Source organism: Rhinichthys klamathensis, unplaced genomic scaffold (assembly GCF_029890125.1).
Source record: "Rhinichthys klamathensis goyatoka isolate OS25496 unplaced genomic scaffold, OSU_Roscu_1.1 h1tg000401l_1, whole genome shotgun sequence".
Lineage (NCBI taxonomy): Eukaryota > Metazoa > Chordata > Actinopteri > Cypriniformes > Leuciscidae > Rhinichthys > Rhinichthys klamathensis.
In genome coordinates, this window is record NW_026606902.1 from 1495001 (window position 1) to 1509002 (window position 14002).

The window sequence follows — 14002 nt, forward strand, 5'->3', positions numbered from 1 at the left end:
TTTTGTCAAGAAAACTAGTAAACAAATTCACGGTTGACCCATTGGATGATGTAAAGAAAAATACAGCCTTTACCGAAAATTTAGTCTGTAGGTCAACGCAACATGCTGCGTAAATAATATGAAATTTCAGTACCTGCTGGCATATATGTAAATATATGATACATTTACTATTGTGTATATGATATTTTAGGACAAACAGTGGTCGCGTGTTTTTCCTGACACCAGGAAACAGGTACAAAGCCCCAAAACTCTTCAATTAGGAATTTGGTTTCACTTTTTGTACAACTAAAAGGCCGAACGTTGCCCACTTGGTTCCAAAATACTTCCTACAAAGTGAGAGGTGAAAAGGTTCAGCAGGTTTTAATAGACAACCAAAAGAGAAAGCTGACCTGTGGGCGCTGGTCACTCACCCTGAGATACTCTACAGCCTGGAGGGCTAAGCGGAGGTTCCTAATAAGTGGAGGTTCCTAATTGTGTCAACAAAATTCAACCCAAAATCAGAGACATAATTTGCATTAAAAAAATCTACAAACCAGAGTATACATGCATCTATACATGAATATGTGTTCACCGAGCACAGTGGCAGAACTTCACGCTTCTTCGCAGGCTAGAATGTTGTAAATATGTTACTTATTGCTAAATTCTGCTATTTTCAGGGAATTCAATATTGCTAAAATATAAGAGTTAATATTGTTCTGAGGTATTTCAACGGTCCTTTTCCGGCTTTAACAACCAAACGTCTATAGAAGTTTAGTACACTTTTACATCATGTACATACACGAAGCAGCAATTGGCGTTTTGTCAACAAACCATATATCATCTTGGAACATAAATCACGATCTCGCATTCCTTATGTTGTCCATACAGTGTGCGAACAGGAACTCATCTTTGGAAGACGTCTACTAAAAAGTCAGATCGCTTCTTAGGATTGAAAAAATACATCTGTGGTAAGACCAACGCTAGGATTCACTTGAATTTAGCGGAATTTAACGATTTGTTTGAATTTTGTATATTTAATAGTGTATAGCCTATCATGTATTCATAATGTAGCCTAGTTAATGTTGCCACCAGTGCTTAATTTTTTCATCATTATTATAATATTTTAAAGTAGCTACTACCTGAGTGGGCGTAGGGTTTCACATCATACAACTACAATCTTATTATGTTCTTAAAATGTGTGTGTTATTATTAATTATTAACATATACATTATTATATGTTTTAATAATAAGTTTGTATGTGTGTGTGTGTATATATATATATATATACATATATTATCCGAAATGATGTGACAGTTAACCTTTATCTTAATATTCACATTTCAAGTACGCATTATAGATTCTGGGCAATTTTTGTATGCGTAAAGGGTCAATAACTGCACTAAAGTTTATTAATATCACAATAAACTACAACGAAAATTCGTTTTATTGCCATTTAAAAGAGAAATAAGTAGAGTTGAGCGCTCAACATCTTCCCATCGTGCAATACATTTTATTCCCAGTAGGTGACGCTGTCTGCTCACATGCAGCAAATCCCTGCAAAGGGAGGTACACGTTGACTCGAGTCTAACGACTCCCCGTCTCGTCATCATTTGTAACCATAGAGCATGAATTACCTCTTGAAGTCATCAGTGAGAATTTACGACTGGTCAACAAAAGCACGTGATTCTCAAACGCACCCCCACCCCCATATTTGGCCGCATACATAGCAAAAACGAAGTACAGTGCATTGCTATAATTCATTAATACATCATAAATCGTGAAGCACAGCGTTATAACGACCAAGATCTACAAATCAAGCCCTCTAAAACAACCTAAATGAGCTCTTACTTTGTAAACTCGTTCTCAGGGCGCTACCCAAATGGCCCTGACTATCAGTTACTAAATTATGGAACTAGCAGCAGCGCTATGAACGCCTCGTACAGGGACTCCGGCACCATGCATTCAGGCTCTTACGGCTACAACTACAATGGAATGGACCTAAGCGTCAATCGTTCAACCAGCACTGGCCACTTTGGGGCGGTTGGGGACAACTCCCGGGTCTTCCAGTCTCCAGCCCCGGAGACGCGATTCCGGCAGCCGTCAAGCTGCTCGCTCGCGTCTCCGGAGCCACTGCCTTGTTCCAACAGCGAAAGCCTTGGACCCAAATGCTCTTCGCCCCCTTCCGACCAAAACACCAGCACTGCGGGTAATAATCTCAACAACAACACACATTTCACAGAAATCGACGAAGCCAGCGTTTCTTCTGAGACCGAGGACGCGTCTCACAGAGCAAACAACTCCGCACCTCGGACACAACAGAAGCAAGAGAGCACGGCAACCTCCACTACCTCGGCGACGTCCGATGGCCAAGCTCCCCAAATATTCCCTTGGATGAGGAAACTACATATTAGCCATGGTACACACGTATTATGTTTACGTTTCTGTGTTTGTTAACAAATGCGTATTGTGTTCAGTTCTGATTTAAATTCAGTGTGGCGTCATAACAGTCTTTATTTTAGATTTCCGTGAAAGTGCCATAAATCTATCAAGTGTGGAGCCTCGCAAACTGTAGAGGAGAGAATGGGAGCGGGGTGGAAGAGAGGGCAGCGAGGCAGGAAGGTTTACAAGTTGTTGTTTCTGTGAAAAGTTCAGCTTTATGGTGTGTGGGAATGTGATTAGTTTAGTGTTGGAGAACCGCTAATAAAACGGAGAGAAATAACACGGGGTGAAATAAATGCGTTGATAGTGGGATGGATAAACAAGCAGCGGGAAAAAAGTGACTATATAATAACTGCGAATATTTGAGGTTGTATTAAATATTTAGGTTTTAAGTAGCAAAACGAAACAAAAACAACGCCATGAGCCAAAAGTGAGGCGCTGTGCACAGTACCATTTGGTGATTTCCCTGTACGCATTCAGTTGTAAATCGTGTCACTCATGTGTATCTATAACAAAAAGTTGTTGGAAACTGTTGTTGAAATGATGTGCAGGTCAATTTTCGCTAATCTTTATTCCCCTTTGCGTTTTGTCCACATTATTCAGATATGACTGGACCAGACGGCAAAAGGGCCCGAACTGCATATACCCGCTATCAGACGCTAGAGCTGGAAAAAGAGTTCCATTTCAATAGATACCTCACCCGAAGGAGGAGGATAGAGATAGCCCACGCTCTGTGCCTCTCAGAGCGTCAAATTAAGATATGGTTCCAAAACCGGCGGATGAAATGGAAAAAGGACAATAAACTGAAGAGCATGAGTCTGGCTACTGCAGGCAGCGCTTTCCAGCCATAGTTGTTTCCCAAGTCCTACTACGTGGTGTGCAAAAGAAAATGACGAGGAAAAATAGGTCTCAAAACATTACTTACAAAGTACTGTACATCGCGGCACCTTTTGGCATGTTCTGGATGTTTTAGGCATTTTAAAATTATACTGTGGTACTGCTATAATGAAGCGAAAATTAGTGTTCACATGTTGTTCTTTTTAATACTATGGTGACTATAATTTTGGCAAGTAAATAAAACTGAAGGGGAAAGAAGCTCTCAATATACCGCCTGTTGTTCTTGTTATGAATATTGTTTATGTGTAAAGTGCTATGTTAATGCTTTCTTGAGAGTTAGCATGTGAGCTCTTAAATGTTATAACTTATTTACCTATACGTGTATACCTTTTGAGTTTACAGCTTAGAAACGAATCTGCCCTTGTATGAAGTGAAGCTCTAGTTTAGTGGTGACTGCAGTAAATTTAGCAGAAGCCTCTGTATGTTTCATGGTCCTCTGTTTAATAATTGTCTAAATAACCACATTCGATTTGTCATGTGTTCAAACTCTTCTATTATTTTTGAGAGAGAAAAAAAAAGGAAATGTGTAAATAGTCCTCACTAAATTCTTGTACCCGTTCATACGTGTGTATAGTTGTATTCCAAATATGTAATTGTATATTACTGGATCATGTTTATGTTCCAAAAAGGATGTACATATTGAACATTTTTATTGTGATCAGTTGGCTATTTGTAGAAGGCAGAATGAACGGCAAACGTGTGAGAAAAAAAAAAAAAAGTCATGTTGAACTGCCTGTTAGCATTTTGCCAAAAAGCTTTTTGTATTTGTTTGTAGTTTAACTTGGAGTAAAAAAATAAAGTTCCTCATATTCAAATCTAATACATTTCTTGAAAGTTCTTCAATTTACGCACAATCAAGACAACTAATTATTGGCAATGATTGACAGGTATAGATTACACATTCATAATATTATCTGAAACACAAATATATGTACGGTCCTTTAAATTACTGAGAAACGTTTGGCTACGCCACAATGCAGATCCGTGAACTGTATATTGACAGTTCACACACAACTTGGACACTAATAGCAAAACGCTAAGCGAAAACAGACATTAGAAGACATGTTCACCAAAACCTGGCGTATACATAGGCTAAGTTAAGACGTTTCTATGGTAGGCTACAGCTACATTTAAAACACACATTTTCCAGAATGTTTATATAATTTACAAACGCTAGTCTATCCCTATATTTCTGTGTCCTAGTAAACAAGCACTGAGCCTTTAAACTTACCATGAGTGCCAAACTCTTCTCTACCTCTAAGTTTTGAGAGCCGGTTGGAGGTCTCCGCAGTGTACCAACGGCCACTTGCCTTTTGTAATTTTGCTTTTCCCTTTGCCCAAACTATACAAAAAGTAGCTATGACATTTACATGTCAAACGGATGAGCGTTTTATCTTGAAGTTAGATCGTAAAAATCGCCCAGGCCACAGACAGATACCCCTTACTGGCTCTCAAAAGTCACGTGGGGTCCATAAAGTTAGTTTTATGGTTTTGGGGAGTTGACAATGTACTATATATTTCACATTCTAGAATGCAAGTGACGGTTTAACTGCTTCGAGGGGATTCTAAAGGGTCAGTTGTGAGAGGAAAAGCGTACCAGTAGGCCACTACAGTGCCAGTGTCTAGTCAGTGCAATGTCTCTCCGGTTCTACTCATTTGGAGGCGGAAATATGGATAGTGGACCGTGCACATTCAAAGTAAGTTCAATTTAAGGCTGCATTGGCCGGTGATTTGATCTAGGAAGATGTGGGAAGGGAAGGGAAGGAGGGGTATGTCTCAAGTATAAGTGTCAATCATTTTGTTTCTCTGACGGCAAGAAGAAATTAGATCTGTGATATGAGTTAGGTGTCATGTATACCAGTACATTAACTTGGTTGTAATTGCAATGGTCATTTTTAAATATATATATAGCCTATATATTTACATATTTTTCCTTAAAAAGACTTTTTTTTTCACGTAAAGTCTTGACTTGTAACCATTTTTCTTTAGTTTACAACTGCACATTAGAACAATCATATTTATGAAATAGGTGAAAACATCTCACTGGATCTCTCTCTCTTATTGACACACACACACACACACACACACACACACACACACACACACACACACACACACACACACACACACACACACACACACACACACACACACACACACACACACAACAATATGACAATATGCCTCCCTAAGGTTCTACAAGTAAAGCTTTGTTCCTTCCCCGCCCCTGTATTTTTCAGGGAAGAAGCGTGTAATGAACACATAGTTTTACAACTGGAGCAAAGTATTTGGTTAGCATAATTATACTTTCTGAATAAATATTTTTGATTTATCTTTTTAGAGATTTTTTGTCGCCTCAGGTCATCTCGAGTTCAACTCAAGTATACAGTTTAAGTCTGTATATCATTATATTACATCAAGGCAGCGCAAATGATATTTTTGCAATATTTTTTTTATATGTAGAAACAGGGAAACCAAGAATATGCTTTTGCTATTAATTGTTGTGTCTTGTAAATCCTACCAAAGTTTGCCGTGACTACAGAGCGTGTAACCTTTATGGAATTATAAAGATAACGAAAACCTCAGTAGTTAACACTATATGATTAAAACGAGCTCCACATATTCTCCGACAACAGTTAGCCTACCTAAAAAAATGTAATCATCTAAATTATTCAATGGATAATAACTCTAGCATTTTTTAAAACTAGCCTACTAAAAATAGTCATAAACATTTAAAATGTATATACTTTCATTACAAACGGCACTGAAAAAATATGTAGCCTATATGTAAATGGCAACGTATGTTGGACATAGGCCTACTGGCTTTTTACGATTTGGCAGATCTTAACCTTTACTATAAAACACATTGTAAATTATACAAAAAGCAAAAACTTTTGTTTATTTTGCTTATCAAATACGTGTTTGCTTCTTTCCGGCTCCTCTGCATTAAACATCAACATTACCTCCAAAATAATAAATGTTAAGCTTTCAGGGTGTTTTACAGCCTACTTTCAATGAGTGTTACAGATTTTATAGCCCTCCATTTGGCATTTCTGTGTGTGAGAAAGAGAGAGAAGGAGGGAGAGAGAGAGAAGGAGAGAGAGAGAGAGAGAGAGAGAGAGAGAGAGAGAGAGAGAGAGAGAGAGAGAGAGAGAGAGAGAGAGAGAGAGAGAGAGAGAGAGAGAGAGAGAGACCGCTCACACAAGAGAGAGTAAAGGAGTGTGTGTGTGTGTGTGTGTGTGTGTGTGTGTGTGTGTGTGTGTGTGTGTGTGTGTGTGTGTGTGTGTGTGTGTGTGTGTGTGTGTCCGAGCAACGGAGTAAGGAAGTTTCAGGCCGTAAACAGGAAGGCGAAATTGTGGTCGTGAGCATGAGTCGAGGGCTACCGTTTAATTTTTCATCAGCTTCCTTTTTAATGATATGAGTGGGGAGGGCTCCGGCCTGTAAGCAAAAATGCGCGCATTCCTCTAAAGTCACTTACAAAGACAAGCGTCTATACAACCACAATTGAGGTCAACCATAATAATAAAGTTCAGTCTTATAGCATACAATGCAAATAAGAAAATACAAAAAGAGGAATAGAAATATTTCTTGAGTGTTTATATGTGCTGTGAGTCACTAAGGCGACTGGGCGTTAATTCTAGGTGTGTTTGTGCGTCAGAGAAATATTTGCAGGGTGTGTGTGATACGTTTTGACACAAACTCAGGGGATCAAAGACAAGAGTCTATAAATGTGGTTTTAAATGTTAGCCCAAAGACATATACGACTATTTGGAATTACAATATTTTTATTGATGCAACGAGGCTCAGAGAACTTATTTAGCAGGGAATTTCACTTTGAAGTTTCCAGCATTTATGTCCATTGAGCATTTAGTACTAAAAATCAATTTCTATGATTTCTATAAGCCCTCTACCATGTAGACGCAGCAATTTCGAACATTTAAATAGCAATTTTAAGACTAATGCGTTTTGCATATTGATAGGGGCAATCCGCGAGCATTTCTCATCCATAATGCATAGGGACGGGATCATCCAGGGGTCAGCAGACGGGCACTGCTGCGAGGGCGCAAGCGCGAAACAATACAACGAGAGCATAAAGCGAAATTATGCGATGCTTGTCCTAAAAAAGAGGTTCTTGATTGAGCAAGTTTTATGCAATTGTATTTTAACATCTGTATTCAATATCTGACGAGGAAGCCAAGACAACAAATAAAACATTTAAACAACAGACAAACAAACATTTAAAGTGTGGTGTTTTCTGCATGTGTTATTGGGCTCTTTGGCACTTTGATATGAGAACAGGAAGAACAAGGGTGAACAGGACTGCCAGATGATACAAGCAGGATTTGAACTCGCGTCGCCCGCACGCCACATCTGGGCTAACCACTAAACCACGGCTTGATTATATGACCCGGTTTAAGACGTATTAAAAATGGCCTGAATTAGATAATAGAAAAACCCTGATTAAATAATAGCTACAAATTCTGCTGATTTTTTTGAATGTTTAATAATATAGTAGGCTATATAAAGTGTTAATATAAATATAAATAGGCCTATTAGTGTTAATTTAGGCTACGTAAACAATTATTAGACTTAGAGTAAGACTAAAAATAAATCTTTTTTTGTTCAAATGTGCGGACATGAACGTTCACGTTTACATATACATAACTCATCCGTAACTCACATTATAAATTAAACAAAATTACATAACGAATAACACATTTATAAATAGCCTTTCTTGTTTAATATAGCCCATACGTGTTAATCAATAATAGCCTACATTAATCTTAATATAAACATCAAATCGTAGAAAAAGAATTTGGATTTAAAATTTAATAATTACTAAAAAATACAATGTAAGGCAACATTTATGGCAAATTAAGTCAAATTGTTTATTTTATATTATTATTTATTTTATTCAAATTATATAGCGAATGTATATTTACGTGTCTTATTTGTGAGTTATTCTCTAAACAGTTGTTTTTTTATCAATACAAATAGGCTGCATATATTTTCTCCTCCTGACGTTATGCTTGAGTTGGATTTTTCTCAGATGTAGCTCTCCTTTGTCGCCAGCAGAGCCCGCTTCAGACCAAGATCACGATGGTTGAGGATGCTGGTGTCTGCTTGTCGCCCTGTTCCAACAACTAAAGGATTTGGAAACGTCTCGTAATACGCAATTTAAATGATCATAGAATACTATCGTAAATTCCACCGACAACGTTTCGTTGATTTGTTTCCTGATCGGAACAGTGCCAATTTCTAGTGCATTTCGGATTCAGCATTTTGCCTGTAGAAGCTTACATTGTAAGCCAGCCTTGTTCAATGCTGTTGTAGCATTAAGCTACGGCTATAGCCACAAGAGAGGCTCGTTCTCCCTTCTCTCTCTCTACGTTTAATCCAGAAGAGCGAGTGAAGGTGAACGTAGTCTCGTTAGAAATGGCGCGTGATTTGGTGGGGTCAAAAAGTTCAGGGGTCAAAAGTTTACGTAGTGCGTGACTCGGTCGTTGGCTGTCGACTCGCTGCGCTTGACCAATCGCTGGATGTCAATGGCAAAGTGGGAGAAGGAGAAAGAGGGGGAGTTTGGGGTTTCAGACTGTCTCTTTTGAAAAGATTAGAAAAATGATAGAAAGAGCAGAACTGAGGAGAGCGACTTTGCAACAAAGCACGTTCCCGCGAAAGGGTGTGTGTTGGGGAGAAAAAAAGACAATCGAATCTTGAGGTTTAGGGCATCAACGAAAAGGCCTGATGTTGCGAATCTTTTCATAATTTATCTCATTCAGTGATGCATTTTATTGCATTTATTGCGTTCCATGGATTTTGTGACGAGGCGGCTTAGTTATTTATAGACAAGTAAGGCAAGTCAAAGGCAAATAGGCCTTTAACCAAGCCTTTGATTTCTTTGTGAACTTTAGAAACGTGGCTCCTGAAAAAATTGTAAAATGACAATCAATTCAATCACTCAGTTACCAGTTAAAAAAGTGTTGCTGTTATTTTTTTCAGTTTGTTTCCTGCAAAAAAACAAAAAAAAACATTATTTAATTTTGTTATTTTGTAGCTACTTTATAATTTCTCAATAAGTTCAGAGCTTTATGTGGACTGTGTAAACCTATTTTTTTTGTCTAACTACAAATAAAGCTTGCTTACTAGCATCTACTTCATAATCATCTTCATGTAATTACAGCGGAATAATACATAGCCTATATATTTATATCTATCATTTAAAACAATTTTTTTAAACTAGCTTACTGCTTGAGCCTGGGATTTTGAGTGCGCTGGATGCGTGTTAAACGATACGCAAATAAAATATTTTCTTACAATTATTGTGAAAGAAATAAGTTAGTTGAGCGACGCAATTCTCATTATTTTTATATGACCTATTGTATTTCACATTTTAATTTGTTGATCACATTAATTGCGTTCGAATCGGAAGACCACCTGCGGTATTTTGTTTACATGTTTAAAATGTAGACACGTTGCTGTTCCTATAGCTATACACAACTCGAATAAACTAAGGAAATGTGATTAAGAAGCACATTTCCCTTTCTTAGGGAACTCAGATTTAGTGTCATCATGTCATATCCAAACAATCATCACGAAGAATATATATAGGCCTAAAACATTAACGAAATAAATAATATTCACGATAACAATAGCAATACAACTATTTAAAACATTAAATATTTATTTAGATATTGGGATTAGATCTAGTTTGGTCTTCATTTTTATGTGATAAATAAAATATTGATTTTAAAGTCGTGTTTTGAGTAGCTATGTTAAGTGAGAAACTGGGGAACTGATAATTTGGTCATGAATATTAATTTATTGGCACGCACATTAAGACTAATGGTGGTGAGTCAGGATGATGTGATGCTGAACGGCTTGATATTCTGAGAAACAACGTACGTAAGTGGTGAATAATTATATTAGAAAACTCGTCCCATTTGGAGTTCAGATGGAGTTCACCGAATTAATTTCCATTCCATCCTAACATGTGCCGTTGCTGGGCAGTGTTGTACCCTGCATTATATTTTGTGTTCACGTGGCGTTTCTAGAAAGAATATATTCTATCTTTGGATAGTTTTTTTTTTCCATCTGCAGTTCGCAAAAAATAAATGTTATCAACTGTTAACATTTTTATTTTGCTTGTCAATATTATTATTATATATAATTATAGGCTATATTATTATTATTTGTATATATAATTGTATAGCTTATATTATATATAGACATTTTAATATCTTAAATAAAATCATTTTAGGCTATATAATTAAAATTATAGAATTTATTTGTAAAAATGTGGATCGTGTGTTTTTGTCAGGATGGTATTTGTCGTTACCCTTCGAATAGATTGGGCTACCCAAACACACACAAATTGTTTAAAAAAAAAAAAAATAAGAAAAAAAAAACCTTAACGAACTTTTAATATTTTGTAAATTGTAAATTCGTTGTATAGTTTGGTCTTTTAGATTCACGTTGAACATCTCTTTTAGTGTTGTGAATACAACTAGGAAAATAAAGAATCGCTCTATGGTTGAACTGATTTGTGGGTTATAAAGCCTTTTTGAATGACCCCCCTTTCTCGAGCCATTTTTCTTCAAAGTAATGACCTGGGCACAATTCAAAATGAGCGAACACACTATGCATGCATTACTATAGAACTTTAGAGTGGGAGAGACCCAGAGAAGGGGTGAACCGGAGGTCAGCGCGTCTAACAAATATTAAAATGTACTGGGACTCGTGACACGCCTCGCTGTTTAACAAAGACTGCCAAAGTGCGAGATTAATATGAAAACTTGAGAGTCCACAACAAAATGCCTTATATCGCCCAATGGTATTGTAGAGCTCACAGCGGCTTGAGGCTAACGTGCATTTTATTTTTAGTTGTTTTAGGACAGAGATGGCTGCGTTGTGTGGGGAAAGCCCCTTCTTGTTGCCAGCAAGATAAAGCCTCAAAACGGAAAATATTACGGCACGATGACTCCTGTTGTCGAAATTGGTGGCTTGGTGTTTTTTTCTTATTTTTGCTTTTCTGAGCTCTTGAGTCGGTTGAGGATTTTCTTGGATGTTCTAATTTCTGCCTGTCTGTTATCGTCGCGTGATGTTAAAGATGAGCTCGAGGGGACCCACGGAAATGAGAGGGAGTTGAGCACACAAAGGTATCACGGCGAGGTCACGGGCTAAACCTGTGGCTTTGGAGAAAGGAGTGAGGGGGGGTTTAGACGGAGGGACTCGCATAGGAACGGTTGAAACGGAAAGAAAGGGTTTGGAGCGGCGACAATCCCCTGCAAAGAGCGCGTACCGCAAAGGAGAGGAGATACGGGCGAGAGACTACACAAATGCGAGGTGCGACGCTCAGAGTAAAAAAAGTAAGTAAAGAAAAAGGCGCTTCATTTGCATATCGCCGTGCTCTCTTCTGCAGGTGTTTGCTTGGGCGGACGCGGACCACGTGCTCGCGCACACTGTGGCGAGAGTACGGGTCCCCCCTCCTATCATAACGGAGTTATGACTTTGAATTCGAGCCCCACGGAGTTGCACTGTTGAGCGTGTGGGTTTTATATGGTGAATATTTACCTTGGCTATAGTCTCTGAGCCGCGGCTTTGAATGCCTGTCGGTGTACACATTAACCCCATAATGAGGCAGATGGCTCGAGGTCCCTATGGCTTTTAGAAGGAGATGGCTCACGGGGGTGAAGGCGAGGTCGGGGACTTCAGGGGGTGAAAGGGTTAGAGTGGACACCAAGGCTGAACTTTCTCCTTTGCTGTTACAATAGATTTTCATCGCTAAAATGTGAAATAAGGTGTATAGTTTACATGCGAAATAAAAGCTGAGTCATTTAAGCGTTAAATTATTTTCATAGTTTCTACTGGACATGGATGCTAATGTGCTTCAGTGCAAGAAGTTCGGCACGATTAATACCAAGCAGCAATCAAAATGAACTGAGAGAGAAGAAAAGAGTCGGGCAAGTTGAAAAAAGAACTGAAAATGGCAGAGGCCCATTTGAAAAATTGCCAGAGCTTTGACTGCCAAACGCTAGGGGTGCTACAGATTTATTTGATATGATGCAAGTTTTTATGCACATTCTATAACTGCTCAGTGAATGAAAAATGATTTTCCTTCATTCTAGAATATTTCGATACTATTCGATGTTATTTTGATACAATTCTTGAAACATTCATTTCGTGCATATCTGGAATCAAGTTAATAATCATTTAATACTATGTTTTTGCCTTTGTCACTTAAACCGCAGCAGAACAAAGACTCAAAACCATGCACCCTCCAGATTTAAGATTTGTAGATTAAGATTTCGTATAAATATAGACATTTGCTGAATTATAATTGTAGCTATCATTAAAAAAACTAAAAGGACAAATAAAATGTTGAATATGTATTTAAATTAATATTTTGGTATAGCCTTTTGTTTCAGCTCTCGCCGGTATTTACGAAAATCATTACGATGAATTGTGTTTCGGTTGTAGTTAATTTGATATATTTTGGCATGTGAAGCAATGACAATTTCGTCGGCCACAATAATACTTTTTCGCTGTTTACTCAAGTAGATTTTTCTTTTCGCTAAGCTATGAAATGTGGCAAACGAAATGTTTAATTGACGTGACATAGCCTACTGCTCGCTGCTCTAATAAATAAATAAATAAGCTAATGTCGATATTTTGTTTAAATTACAAATATAATATTTACATTTTAAACTGTTTTCGTTTTTTTTCACTTTCACACTATCCTCCGTTCTAATGGTAGAGTTAAATAAGGAAATCTTACCTTTTCTGCACAGCTAAAAAAAACATCCTGAAATTATCGGTGCATCCCCAAAACAAAAGGAAACTCAATAGAATGAATTAGAAGTTCTTTATTTCAGAGCGTTTTTTCATGAAATGATGGGCCGAGTGTTTGGGGAGAGAAACGCTTGTTTAAGGAGTCATACAATGTTTGGTGTCAGGGGGTTAAAGAACTATTGGTATTGTCCTGTGCATATTTTATTGTTTTATACCCTCTCACCTCTCTATTTATTCGCCGTTTGACTGGTGTTTGCCGGTAGCAAACAGAGCTGACCTGCCATAAAACCCACATGTTTTATTCCAGTGGCTGGTCCAGCTTTCTTTGACCTTTATTGAGATCTGTCGTGGTCGCATTTACCAGAAAGGCCTGTACGCGCATTGACTCTAATGACCTTTTTTTTTTAATTCAAGACTGTCGTGCATAGATATTATATTGTTGCATTTGTCCCAGCCGTTTTATTACGTTTAATTAATTTGTAACATTCATTTAATTTAATTTTTCTTTCAGATTTTTAAACGTTTTTGACTGAAAATGTACACATTAGACGAAAAAGTTGTGCGCTTCGATTGTTCAATATATATCGAAGAGACAAAGACTACGAGTTCGACGGTAGGAAATGTTGTTTCTGGGCCACAGATGGTGGAAAAAGTCAATGTTACTCTCTTAAGCTGAGTGTTTAGCTGCTATCTAGGGGAGAAATGTAGGCTAATAAAAAACTCCAGTGTTTACCACAAACCATTAGCAAAGTTTACAAAAGAAGCACCGATCCATTAAGTGGCGAGACAGATTGCTGATATCCTTGGAGGCAGACTGTTCCAGGTGCAACAACTTGACACTGGGAAGGCGCTGTCAAGGTGGGAAGGCGCTGTCAAGGTGAGCAGGCTCTCTCAATAC

General features: G+C 37.8%; 2 protein-coding genes across 5 annotated transcripts in view; both read left to right on the plus strand.

Annotated features, from left to right (window-relative positions):
• The window catches only part of hoxb3a (homeobox B3a), a 51374-nt gene that overhangs the window by 8323 nt on the left and 29049 nt on the right, over positions 1 to 14002 (plus strand). Inside the window, exon 1 of one of the 4 annotated variants that reach the window (XM_056234659.1) lies at positions 4882 to 5012. The exons of 1 other annotated variant lie outside the window; for it this stretch is intronic. The gene's annotated coding sequence lies outside the window, so the exon portion shown is untranslated. Of the gene's footprint in view, positions 1 to 4881; positions 5013 to 10843; positions 11682 to 13606; positions 13982 to 14002 lie in introns of those variants that run through there. 2 more of the 4 variants (XM_056234657.1, XM_056234658.1) reach the window with 2 other exon arrangements.
• On the plus strand, positions 1381 to 4135 carry hoxb5a (homeobox B5a). The gene is made up of 2 exons (XM_056234669.1): positions 1381 to 2395; positions 3022 to 4135. The coding sequence occupies exons 1-2, from the start codon at positions 1816 to 1818 to the stop codon at positions 3267 to 3269; spliced, it is 828 nt and encodes a 275-aa protein (XP_056090644.1). The 5' UTR covers positions 1381 to 1815; the 3' UTR covers positions 3270 to 4135.

Excerpts from the sequence above, each read along its gene's own strand:
- hoxb5a (XM_056234669.1), top strand. The coding sequence starts at position 1,816 with ATGAGCTCTTACTTTGTAAACTCGTTCTCAGGGCGCTACCCAAATGGC. Across the intron at positions 2,396-3,021 it reads GAAACTACATATTAGCCATG|ATATGACTGGACCAGACGGC; the intron begins GTACACACGTAT and ends CACATTATTCAG.